Source organism: Paroedura picta, chromosome 4 (assembly GCF_049243985.1).
Source record: "Paroedura picta isolate Pp20150507F chromosome 4, Ppicta_v3.0, whole genome shotgun sequence".
In the NCBI taxonomy this organism is placed as follows: domain Eukaryota; kingdom Metazoa; phylum Chordata; class Lepidosauria; order Squamata; family Gekkonidae; genus Paroedura; species Paroedura picta.
In genome coordinates, this window is record NC_135372.1 from 112,530,788 (window position 1) to 112,544,347 (window position 13,560).

The 13,560-nt window shown below is 45.0% G+C and overlaps 1 protein-coding gene across 1 annotated transcript in view; it reads left to right on the forward strand.

Annotated features, from left to right (window-relative positions):
* Positions 1 to 760: 760 nt before the first annotated feature.
* Positions 761 to 13,560, forward strand: part of LMOD1 (leiomodin 1) — a 38,231-nt gene continuing 25,431 nt past the window's right edge. Inside the window, exon 1 of the mRNA XM_077335144.1 lies at positions 761 to 1,158. Within this exon, the coding sequence (XP_077191259.1) occupies positions 919 to 1,158 (240 nt within the window). The 5' untranslated portion in view covers positions 761 to 918. The remainder of the gene's footprint in view (positions 1,159 to 13,560) is intronic.

Here is a 13,560-nt window from a genome sequence, read left to right on the forward strand (position 1 = left end):
ACAACCCTGTAATGTAGGTTAGGCAGCGAGAGAAAGAGAGAGTGATTGGCCCAAGGTCACCAAGCAAGCTTCCAGGCCAGAGCAGGGGTTTGAGCCATATTCTCACATTCTGACTGCTACACACACTGGTTTGATAAGACTGGGCAATTAACTGTTTAAAGTGTGCCTAAAAAGCAGCCCCTTTCTATAGTCATTAATTTTGTTGATACTGGATAACCTTACAGAGGAGAACCAGCAGCAACCAATGCTCATTTACCCTGAAAGGAAGGGCAGCTCATGCATTATAATAAATGGAAAGTCAAAACCACAAGCATGCCCTCGTCTCCCATATTTTATTGCCAAGTGGAGTAATGGGTGCTGAATGCCAGAAAAATGTTTTCAACATGATGTGTGGACCCAGCAGATACACTAGAAACAGTTGGGATGCATTTGCTGTCAGAATGTCAAGCAACTTCTAGACACACCCTAGACCCTTTTGTTTTCCTCTCTGAATCTAGGACATTGCCTGTATGTTCTTGGGTTTTGTTTAGATTGGGGTTTTGCATGTTTTCTCTCCCATTGCTGTTAAAAAGCTAAATGTTCAGGACTAAATTTGGTCATGAAGCTCTTCAAGATTCCCTGGAATGTCCTCAGGTTTCAGACTCCTCAGATAGGCAACAGCTCCGCCTCCCACCAAGCCTGATTGGTCTATCTGAGAAAGGATTTGCAGCTGTGTCTTTCATTGGCCAGCTGTTCTCCTTCTGCATAACTATTATATTCCAGTCTGCAGGGAAGTTACAGTTGCTCACATTTAACATTTCAACACCTCCAAAGTGAGGAAAAGAAGAACCTTATTTCACTGGACTCTTCACAGAAACCTTGTTGAATTGCTACTTTTTCTTTACCTTTTGAATTGTACTTCACCAGCAAACTGCCAAGATGTCTAAAGTAGCCAAATACATAAGGCAAGTCAGTGAAGATTCAGACCTTGACAATTTGTTGTCAACCCTGTCTCCAGAGGAGATGGAAGAGCTAGAAAAAGAGCTGGATGCCTCGGACACAGACGGGAGCCTTCCTGTGGGGCTCGGGCAGAAAGACCAAACTGACAAGCAAGCAAGTGGGAAGTACAACAGAGAAAAGCAGCCCAAGAAGTCTTTTCAGAAGGAAAAGGCAGAGGATGTAAGTTATTGCTGTTGCCATGGGAAGAGGGGCAGGGCATTTGTGCAGCAGAAAAACAGATGGCAATTGTTCTTCCTCAGCTGAGGCTCTTATCATGATCAGAGACAGTTGCACATTAAAGTTCAGCATCAAATGCAACAGTCTGAAATGTGAACTAAAGGAAAAAGGGGATGACCAAAGGATTGGGTCGGAAGTATTAGACTGCTAACTTGCTGCCTTGTATTGTCTCATAACTGCAAAATATTAAACACTGAAAAGGAACTACACCATTGATTTCCGAATGTTACAGATAAGAGAAAAACGAAATCAGCAGGCCAAAATGATAAGTCTCACAGCCACTCTTGTTTGGTGTATAAATCATATAATTTCTGGGCAACCATAATGGGCTCCTAGGTATATTTTTCTCCGTTTTCAAATACTTCTTCAATGATTGCCACCGCAGAGTCTGTAATCCATTTAACAGTAAATTAAGATGTATCTCTCGGCTTTAAGCCCTTGATCTTGAGGCAATTTTACTCCTATGTAACAAGAGTGGCTGTGAGACTTATCATTTTGGCCTGCTGATTTCGTTTTTCTCTTATCTGAAATATTAAACACTGGCTGGTATATTCACAATAGTTTAATTTCCTGGCTTTTCTCACTTGGATATAGTGGTCTTTGGGTTCCTTGTATCATTCTGCCCAGTAGGAGGCCCTTCTCAGGACTCTCAGCTGGAGCTCCAGTTTTGAGCATTGCCCATCTCTAGAAATCCAGCCTCTCTTGTTCAATAGCTGTGCCTGAGAGCTGGCATTATTGCAGCAAGTAAATGAGAGAACTCATAATAAGATTGCCAACTCTTCTTTTTTTTAAGCTGGCTTTTTCTTTGCAAGCAGCTTGGCATACAGAAATTCAATGGTAGCATATTCCCAGCAATCTATGCTGGAAAAAGTGTCATGTGAGAAATGTATGTGGTAGAAGTTCAGAAGTTCAGAATCAGGGCTAGTTGAACAACGGCAACCTTGGAAGCAGCAATGGAAGTGATGCCGCATTCTTCTAAGAGGAGGGCTTAGGCCATTGAGCCAGTCATTCAGTGGCAGAAGTTGCATGATTTAAATATGAGTCAAAAGTGAAAAAATGAGGGCAGATCAGTCTCTGACCCTTATATATTACTTTTTAATAAAAGGAAAAAACGGATGTAAACTGATTGTAAGCAATTTATTTTTCTGGAACGCCATCTGGTCTGTTTGTCTTTCGGTTTAAACGTGTTTCAGGCAGCTACCAAGGCCTTTGCAGCTTTTCATGTGCCCAATATCTGATTTAAACGGTGCTCTCAGTGGCTTTGAGTGCCTTTGTCACATGCCAGAGATCCATAGGCCAGGTGGACATGGCACTAACGTTGCATGCTTAGCAGTGATCCATGCCTAGCAGCGCAGTCCAAACCAGGTGCTAGACACGTGCAGGATTGCATGGGCAATTTCTTCCTGTCGGTCAGAGTCACATATAATCAGGCTCAAGAACACTGCTGGGTCTAAGCCTGCCTGTTAGTCCAGGCACAGGACTCATCTGTACAGCTTTGTGAAAACTTGAGACATCTAGGTGGAGTCAAAACCTGCCCCCAAATACTGGATGACCCTATCAGAAATGGTGAGCTTGGCATGCTTTGTGGACAAAACATGCAAGGCTTCCTTCCCTCAAGTCAGAAGATAGGTCACTTTCAGCACAGCATCATTTCCCTTACCTGGCAGGAGGTCTCCAGAGTCTCAGCCAGAGAAAGGATTTTGCGAAGACCTGCTATGGAAGATTCATTAACTCAAAACTCCAGGACCTTCTGCATGCAAAATGTATGCTTTGTCATTTGGCCATATTCCATCCTAACAACCAGCTAATCTCAGGATTAATGAGATATACAAGCTATCCGATCATATAAACCAGTGGTCCCCAACCTTTTTATCACCGGGGACTAGTCAACGCTTGACAATCTTACTGAGGCCCGGAGGGGGGGGTACTCTTTTGCCGAAGGACGTTGCCACCACCGCCTGAGCCCCTGCTCCTCTAGCTTTCCTGCCGGTGCCCCTGACTTCCCGCCACTCGCTGGGGGGTGCTGCCAGCAGCAGCTGCACAGTGCCACACCAAGGGGGAGCCCCAGCCATGGCAGCCACTGGAGAGCACCAAAGGTGAGCCGGAGGCAGAGTGGCAGGGCAGCCCCCGAGGCAGCAGCCGGGGAGGAGAATGGGGAGGAGCCGTGACCCGGTACCGACTGATCTACGGACCGGTCCCAGTCCCAGGACTGGGGGTTGAGGACCACTGATATAAACTATGTCAGACCTTAATTTTTATTGTTGAATATGATAAAACTAGGTGCATTTGAATTTGTAGCAACAGAATGAATTATCCTCCTTAATAGGGAGCCTGACTGTAAACTTTACTAGGCACCTCCTTCACATAAATCAGTAGATACACCCGGAGGCAATAACCAGTACCGACAGGCATTAACCGGTTCATGAGTCAAAATTTGGCTCAAACTTTATGGAGTTGGGGAAGGCAGCTTCTCTGAACATTTAGTGGACTTTTGTCTGCTTGGAAGTGAGGGGAAGCAAAACCCTCAATTAAAATGGCTGCCAATCATTTAAACCTGACAGCAGGATGTGACCCCCCCCCCCCCCATCAGTTATAAGGTTTAAATGGCCACGAGCCATTAAACCTGTCTTTTGGCACTTCCTTCCCCCCCCCCACCACCCCTACTCCCCGCTTCGAAGCAGGGAGAATAGAAATGAATTGGTTAAATGTCTCACATCCATTTAACCTTCCTGGGAGATCCCCCCTCCTTTCTCTGGCTGTGGGGATCCGAACTGGCCAGTTTGGTTCAGTGCTCAATTTGGGGTTCAGTTTGGGAGCTGCCTGAATTCTGACCCAAACTGAAATATTAAGGCTTGTGCCTAATCCTAGTAACCAACAAAACCCCAGCGCTAGGAGGCAAGAGAACGCCTCACCCCTGGCCCTCCAGGGGAACTATTCACTATGACAGGGGTAGTCAATCTGTGGTCCTCCAGATGTCCATGGTCTACAATTCCCATGAGCCCCTGCCAGCAAATGCTGCCAGCAAATGTCCATGGACATTTGGAGGACCGCAGGTTGACTACCCCTACCCTATGAAACAGATTTGGACCTGGTGCAGCAGGGCTCTTCTTATGTGCCTCCTTCTGCTTTTGTTGCTGGAAAGGAACTGAAGCAAGAACAGCCATTGGTAGGGAGAGGGGAAACATCTACCAGTGGTGCCTGGCTTCTTTGTCTGGTGGTCAGCGTGATGCTGGCCCTTTGGCACCTGACATGGCCCAAGCTGTCCTGATTTCATCAGATCTCACAATCGATGTAGGGTCAGCCCTGGTTGGCATTTGTTGGGAGTCCACCAAGGCAGTTCAGGATTGCTGTGCAGGGGCAGGCAACGGCAAACACCCTCTGCAAATATCTTGCCTTGAAAACTCTACAGGGGCCACAGTAAGTCAATAGCAACTTGAAGGGACCTTCCACCACCAGCAGCACCACCAGGGCAATAACGTGGTTGGAGGGGTTGTCATCTTTCTCCTTGCTGCACTTGTATCTATGGCAGGACAAGGGAATAAAACCACAACAGGGGCAATTTCCATCACTGAGGCTGCAAACCTAACCAGCCTCACAAGGGAGGAAGCCCCACCAGAATTATCATCACAGCTGCCTTAAGGTGACCCTGAGGGTTTTTCAAGGCAAGAGACATTCAGAGGTGGTTTGCCATTGTCTGCCTGTATTACAGCCCTGGCATTTCTTGGTGATCTCCCTTCCAAATACTAGCCATGGCCAATATTGCTTCTGAGATCTGACAAGATCAGGCTACCCGGGGCTATGCAGGTCAGGGCTGTGGCTTGCTTCCAAGTAAATCTGCTTAAAATGACTAAGCTGGGCAAGGGAGAACTTCAGAAAGTTCTGCCTCACATGAAACTGCTGCAAATGCACAAAGCCCAATCAGGGGGGGAAAAGGTCCACGTAGGTCTTTAGGACTACATGAAGGTTAAGATCGACAACTCTGCCCTGCTTATCTTGCACAGGATGTAGCAGTTGCAGCGTAAGTTTTTGGGTCACAACCTCTACCGCAGAGACTAGAAATAGGTTTATAGTGAATTGTAGAAGGGGGTGGAGGCTAGTATTGTATACTCTGACTGGCAGATGCTCTTCAGTGTCTCCTACAGAGATCTTTCCCAGACCTGCTTCTTGACATCAGCTTGGTGTAGTGGTTAAGATCAGCAGTGTCTAATCTGGCAAGCCACATGCAGCCAGCTGAGTGACCTTGGGGTAGTCCTGTTAAAGCTGTTCTCCCAGAGCAGTTCTGTCAGAGCTCTCTCAGCCTCACCTATCTCACAGGGTGTCTGCTGTGGGAAGAGGAAGGGAAATGCGGAGTATACAAATCAACTCTTCTTCTAAAAAGCTGGAGATGCAAGGAATCACACCTGGGGTCTTCTGTATGCAGACCAGGAATGTACTGGCCATTCAGGTCATGGGGAGAATCTTGGGGAACAGCTCCCTGATGGTGCCACCCTGATCTAATGGAGGCACTTGTCTTGCACGGGGCAGTGAAGAACATTCCCAGACAGCTATAACCTTCCCAGTATACAGGAAGGTGCAACTGGCCAAGGTCCATGCAGCTGGCTCACCAGATACCTCCTCTCTCCTTCCCTCCTGGGGGGGGGGGTAGGGCCAGGATTTTGCCTTTTCCCTTTCTGGTCCACCCCTGATGCAGGTCATGGGTTAGGGATGCCAATCCCCAGGGGAGACCTGGGGATCCTCCTATTTTACATCTCCAGGTGACAGACATCAGTTACCCTGGAGAAAATGGTTGCTTTGGAAGCTGGACACATTAACATTATACTCCACTGAGCTCCCTCCCCACTCTAATCCCAACTCCACCCCCGAAGTCTCCAGGTATTTCCCAACTCAGAGTTGGCAACCTTAGTTCCTCCACAGAGCTGTGACCACCTCCATTTGCCTTAGCCTTCCTTGGTGTATCAGATGCGAAGCAATTAAATCTAGCTCCTTTCAGACATTGCAGTGATGGGCACAAGAATCAACAGTTTTAAAAGGGGATTAGATAAATTTGTGGAGGATAGATCTACCAGTGGCAACTAGCCATGGTGTCTGACAGGATCCTCCATATTCAGAGGCACTGATCCTCTGAATCCCAGAGGCCTCTGGGTTCTGCCTCTATGCCATGTTTTTGGCCCTGCAGAGGAACTAGTTGCCTGCTGTGTGAGGTAGGATGCTGGTCTAATTCAGCAGGGCCTTTCTTATGTTCTTATTTGCAGACTGTTTTTAATGGACCATTCTAAGCCTTGATCTTGGTAGGATTAGGGTATGTGATTGCATGTCCATTTCATTCCTATCTTCTTAGTAATCTTTTGAAATAATAATTTCTGACAGTCCAATATAAAGGTTATATGTAGATAGAAGCATTTGCTGTTCTCTCTCTCTCTATATATATATATATTAAAAAGCATAAATAATGTGGACCAACTATCTATTCTTTATGTGTCTTCACTTGGTCTTCTTGCCTTCTTCAGTCCAAGGGTCCAGGGCATACACAAACACAAAAGTGTGATTCTGTTGCTGGCTGTGGCTGAAAGAAGGCCAGAATGAAAAGGTGCTGTGGTATTTTACTTGGAATGATCATTCTGGATAGCTCATTTTCATGCCCCAGTTCAAGGAAACAGGAAGCATCCTGAACTTCAGGGGAAAGGGAAGCGGGCTGTGGGTTGAGCCCTGAACAATATCTTTTCTACCAAGCTTAGCACTATCTATTAACCAGACATTATTGCCTGCTTTGCTGTTAGCAGCCACTATGACCCTGCAGTGACCTAGGTTTGCCAGTCTCCTAGTGATGCCTGGAGATCTCCCCATATTGCAACTGATCTCCAAACTACAGAGATGCTTTGGAAGGACGATTCTATGGCATTATAATCCACTGAAGTCCCCCCTCCTCCCCAAACACTGCCTCCATGAGATGACACTTGCCGAGAGTGGCGGGGTAAAGACAGACAGACAGACAGACAGACAGATTGCACTCTGAAAATCATCAGGAATTTCCCAACCCAGAGCTGGCTACCCTGTTGCAGCCTGAAGTGAGAGCATGGAGGTTTACCACACAGAAGCCCTTAAGGGCTGGGGAGTCAAAACAACATCAGCTGATCATTACTACACATCCAAATAAGATTGTTCTCTGAACTCATTTGGAAGTTGCTGATTAGATAAGATTAGATTAGAGCTGCCAGTGCTAGTTTGGGAAATTCCTTGAGATTTGGGGATGGAGCTGGGGAAGGCAGAACTTGGGGAAGAAATGGGCCCCAGTGGGCTGTAATTCCCTAGGGCCCACCCTCCAAAGATGCCATTTTATCCAGGGGAACTGACCTCTCTTGAATGGAGGTGCGCTGGAATATTGGAAATTCTCCAGAACCCACCTGAAATCTGCAGCTGACATTGCTCTGCTGCACATCTCTTCATTATCAGAAGTTAGTCAGGCTGTTCAATGGTTGCACATGAAATGCAAATCACTTTCCCTAGTGTCAATGCAAGGTGAACATGTATCTTTTCAGCTAGGCTTTTAAAGGTATTGATTGACCAGTTTGTTTTTATAAGTTCTGCTGTTCTACTCGTAATGCTCCTTGAGGTTTTGTTTTTCTGTGTATTATTGCTGCCTTGAGTTTTTATTGTTCTGGGATCTTCAATCATTTCCTGCACCACAAATATAATTAATGTTTTAGGCTGGTATTGGTGAAGTTTTTAGTGTTGTGCTGCTTTTAAAGAAGTATGTTTTTATTTTCTGGTTTTTATAAGCTGCCCCTGCATTCTTGTTTGAGAAGTGTTGTAAAATGATTTTTTAAGTCTTTGCAAGCAGTGTTTCCATGTCTACAGAATAAACAGCAGTTTTGACTATGTTTTGACCAGAGTACAAATATTTGTGGAATGATAATTACCATCATAACAAAGATGTTGATTGTTTTTGGAAGAGTGAGTAAACTTTTTCTCATGTGGTTTGGGATGGTTTGACCCCTATGGGGAGTTTTACTTCAGAGAAATCAAGAAAATTGTCTCTCCAGCAGAAATCTTCATAAATTGAGCACTGTGCACAGTTATGTCCCTGGGTTAGGTCAGTAGATGCATTCTGGGGGTCTGTGCATTCCAGGCATATCCAGAAACTATGAATGCCCTGTCACCTGCAATAAGTGCTCACTTAGTTTTTACTTGGGATGGGTGACACTAAGAAGTAATAACATTTTCCACTGATTATTTAAAAATTCTGTTAATATGCATCATGTCCCAAATTCTGCAGTGAAAAAAGCAATTCATATTTAATGTCTAACATGACATGTGTAAGATTTTATATATATACTAGTAATATAGCCCACTGTATGAGGAATACAGCGGGCGCTAGGAACTAACCTTTGTGCGTGTCCCCCGGTGGCGGTCCTCTGGGGCGGCGGCTCTTTGAGGGGGCGGTGGCTCTTTGAGGGGGCTTCGTGCCTCTCGCTGCGGCAGGCCGCTGGGCAGGGAGCCCCCGGCAGCCGCACTTCGTGCCTGCCGATTGGACCCTCCAATTGTCTGTCCAGAGGAAGGGTCCAATCCGGACCCTTCCTCATCACGGACACATCCCACCCCAGAACCCCTTAACGAATTATTTAGTCCGCGGCGCCTGCGGCGCCGCAGGCGGTATTTAGATATGCACTATATATATATACACACACACTATATATACGCACACACACATGTGTCTGTGTCTATGTGTGTATGCACTATATAGTAGATGTGCAAATGGATTTGGGGGAACTGAGGCTGCAAATGGCTGAGTTGCAGGAAAAAGATGCAGCAGTTCTAGCAACTACTTCCACAGTAAATTCTTACTCCTGTGGCTGACCTTCCATCCGTCTGTTTTAAAAAGCTCTTGCTCGGTACTTTGCTTTTGATAGTGTTAATTTCATCCAAAGTGATATTTCAGCACTGAAGTTTTCTTGGTAGCTTAACTTATTAAGCAGGACTGCTACCAAAGATCTGGGCTGCTAATCAAAGCTGAGCTCCTTGCTCTTTGTCTAAGTACGATAGTTTTGTTTGCAAGAGTTGAGCTTTTCAGATCAAGTGATCAAGTTATCTAATGGCAAAAGTGAACAATGTCTCAGAGAGCTAAGGAAACATGAAGTTTTACGTGGACGCGAATTAATGCATGGAGCTGGGAGCAGGATCACATGGCCCAGGCTTCAGTTTCATCTTCTCCAAGCGCTGGCCCAAAGGGTTGAATCGAATATAAAAACAAGCTGTACACTCATAGGCTATTTTCAGACCTTTGGGCCAATGGCTGGAGGACAGGAACTTCTGAAGTGATCATTTTGGCCCCTCCCCACACATAAAAGGTTCAATACACATTTGTTACATGAATAGAGAGCTTCTTTTTTGCATGTAAGCTGCCCCAACCTGCCTCAACTCCCTGTTAGTATGACAGGCTGATCATCCTATGGATTTTCAGCACTAGAGGTTAGGGAAGAAGTTTTTATTACTTTAAATAAAGTTATTGGTTTTTTCCTTGGGGCCATCTAAAAAAAATAATTGTGTGCTGTGGAGTCGAATAGCCTTTATATTTCTGTATGAATAATATACCCCAGGATAAAGGCAAGAGGGAAAAGTTTGAGAAGGTTTGACTTAAGTACAGTCTTCAAGAGACAGGGTTTTACGCATGATATACCTGAAATATGCCAGTAGTGCAATGTCTTCCTATTTTTGCCTTGAAATCAGTTTTGTGATGGGCTACAGAAAAATGCACACTTCAGGATAACCTTACCTAGTTTCATTAATTTGGCTTTCAGGTTAGCAGCAAGAGTCAAAGAATACGATGGCAAAGGATATAGCCATTTAGGGTTAAGATATGAGGATGTTGCCAAGTCTTTACATTTAGGCATTATTTAAAATGTTGGCAGGTGTGTTTGGGTCTGCTTCTTCGGATGCATGAGTGCATTCCCCGCTGGTTTATGAGAACAGAAGGAAAACAGTAGCCAGCAGCAGAGTCAGAAACGAATGGACTGAAAGAGGTACAGGATGTGCCATTTCTCTGCAAAGCTCAATGCTCAGACTTTGTGTGTTACTAAACTATAAAAGACAAAGCGCACTGGCTGATCGTCAAAGTATTTGGTAAGTCTAGCCCTTTAGATCATGTTGCAGTAACAAGATCTTGCAAGCTGACTCTTTTCTCTTTCTATCCCTGGAGGAAGAGGGGGAGAGAGAGAGAGGAAAAAATCCCATCCATTCCCTTAGTATTCCATGGACTTGTTGGTAATGAGGAGATTAGCACTTCTGAAGTGCCAGTTCCCAGCTGCAATCACGGCTAAATTTGTTACGACATGCTGCTTTCTCACACATAGGGATAGAAATCACCTGTTGAGTAAGATCTGGTGCCTTTTTCATTCTTCACTTTCTGAGGACTTAACATCAGGACTTATTCCAAGTGGGAGGGGGGGGCAGGGCAGAATGCTCAAGAGCTCCCTCTCCTCCTCTGACCACCACCAAGACCCCTGCAGTCATGTCCCTTTTCTAGCCCAACCATATCTCCACCTGCCTGTGTGTCCTTCCTTTTCCTATCCATTTGAGCGTCTTCCTACTGAATGGTTGTCCTTTCTCCAATAGTGCTGGGTGGCATGTGCAGACAGGAATGCCACCATTTTGCCCACCAAAGGTACCACCATTGCATAGGTCATTTCCTATCAGCATGTTTTGGGGAGCTCTGTTACAATGGGCCATGCCAGAAATCCTGGGCCTTTGTCCCACCTCAGGGTATGCTGACCCTGGCCCTGCTTACCATAATCTTAACATTCTGCATTCTTGATTTGTAACTTTCCTGGAAGTGAAATGATTTCCAGGTAACATGGCTTTGGTCACAGCTGAGGTCCTACCATTTCAGCATACTACTTGCCCCACCTCCCAGTTACTTTTTCCGGGTTGGGCATGTGGTTCAGCTTTTGTTAATACTTTGAAAAATTAGGTCTTCTGTCATTATGAGATGTCATATTATATTTAGAGTTTTATCCCGCTTCAAGGAAATGCACTACTGCAAGATCACAGAGATAGTAGCACTTTGCCTCATGGTTTATTCTCTTTGGCTGATAAAGTAAATGAATGTCACAGAAAAATCAATTTTTAAGCCCAAGATTAAAGGATAATATGACAACAGGTAATATAAGAATCTGCCTGAGTAGTGGAAAGTACCAGTTCAAAGAACCTTGCATCAGAATGTGGGGCTTTGGCTGCCCCTAGCTCATGAAGGCTGTTTTGCTCCATAGGGCCTTTCCTAGAGGAGGGCACAAACTGGCTCACAAATGTAAGTTCATGATGAATTTTGGCCAGATTCTGCTTCACAAACTATTTTTATTTTTATTTATTTTTCAATTTATTTCCCACCACTCCCTAAGCGGCTCATGGCGGGTCACAATGTCTTAAAACCCCATTAAAACTCCCATTAAAAGATTTAAAATCCATCACAACATGGCAGAAACAGAAAATCCCCTTCCTCCCCCATTACTAAGAGGGATGGAGAAGGAGGAGGTCAACGATGTTCAAAAGCTTCACAAACTAGAGTTCACAAGCTAGAGAACCACCACATAGGGCCATGAATTTTAAGGCACTTCGTGGCAGTTCAAGAGCAGCAGAAAGCAGGGAAAGAACCAAGTTAGTTCATTCCATGCAGAGAGATCTAAGAAACTGCCATTAATCAGTGTGACTATGTGCTCCATTGATATTCATATGCTTTACAACCACATACACGTGCTTAGACCCAGGATCTGGATTTATCTGAATGCATGGGACATTCAAGCATATTAAGAACACATTATATTGAGGGCATTTTCTGCAGCCAGATACGTCATTACTTAACTCACAGGAGGCAAAATACCTTAAGCATGCTGGTGCGTGCTTTTCTTTCCTTAAGTGGTCATTTCAGAGCCAAGCCATACAAGCAGGAAGTAGTGCCTCACAGAGAAGGTACCGTATGGTATATTGTCTTGAATATAATTCCTCAGTATGGAATTCTTCTGGTGACCACTAAGCTTGTTAGAATGCAGGCAGAGCCACTGTAACAGAGTTCATCAAAATGGAAGATCAGGGAGACTGGCAAGCACATGAGCTTTTCTTTCAGTCAGTGTGTGGTATCATCCTTCCTTTGGGCTTCTTTCCAGGAGGTGTGGAGGGATTCTGTGTGGCTCTGCCTCCTGCAATAGCCCTTTTATGGTGATTCTCACCACCCCCTTTCAACATTCCAAAGGTACCTGCGGGCTTAAAAATGTTGGGGACCCCGGATTACCAATATGCCTTTACCCTGCATATCTGTGATCTGCTGTACACGTGTGTAGAACTGACACATCACAGACACCCCCCCTTGCATGCCTCCTGTTTCCAGCTCCTTACGATATCAGTTGGCAATTCTTTCCACCCTTTAGTTTCATGAAATGGAAGACCCATTAATGCCGCTGCAATGTTTTCAAATCGTGTCCGGTTTCACGTAACATTTCAGTGACTTAAAAGCATGTTATGGCCCTAACCTTCTTCCCTTGAAACTAATTCTGCAGAGGTTTATTGCTATCTAAAATATTTGTCTTCTAGAAGAGATTTGGTGAAGCCAGGCATCCCCAAGGAAACTGCTGTGCTTGAGATTGCAAACCCACTCTTTGTAAGCCGCATTTGTTTCCTCTGCTTCCGAGCTGGCGGAGCAATAAGTGGTTTTGCATCTGTTGAATCCCTTGTAAGGAAAATATTGATCAGTTTCCTGGAACAAATGGAGCCACAGGTCAGCCCACGTCATTAAAATTCACTTTGAATTTATTATGCAATGAAAGAGAAGGGAAGGATCTCTCAAATGACCACATTATATCTGGAAGTATTTTTCTATCTAACGATGCATCTTCTTTTTCTGTGGCAAGCAGGACAGCCATGGGTAACCAGGACGCTGTTTATAAACAACCCAAAATAGAAAGGAGAGACTCTCTGATTTCTTCAAACTCAAGTAGCCAGGCAGAAGGGCCATCAATTAACCTTTATTTCCTATTGCTCAGGAAAGGACAGCTCACCTTTCAGAAAGTATAAAAGGATCATGATGAATCCCAGACTTGCAAAGGAAGTCCTGCCTCAGGGGAATCCTGCAGGCTGAACTACAAGTTGCATTACAGTTCTGACAATAACCCAGGCAGCTGTTTCTTGGTTGCAAAGCAGCAATGGATGTTGGCAGTTTGCATCAGAGATATGGGAGCTTTGGTGCTCAGCCCTTCCCCACCTCCCACCATCCAGCTCATCTCCAGCTCCAATTCCCTCTGCTGGAGTGCCAAATACTGAGGGCTTGTTTGCACGATCAATTGTCTTGGCATGACTTGTTAT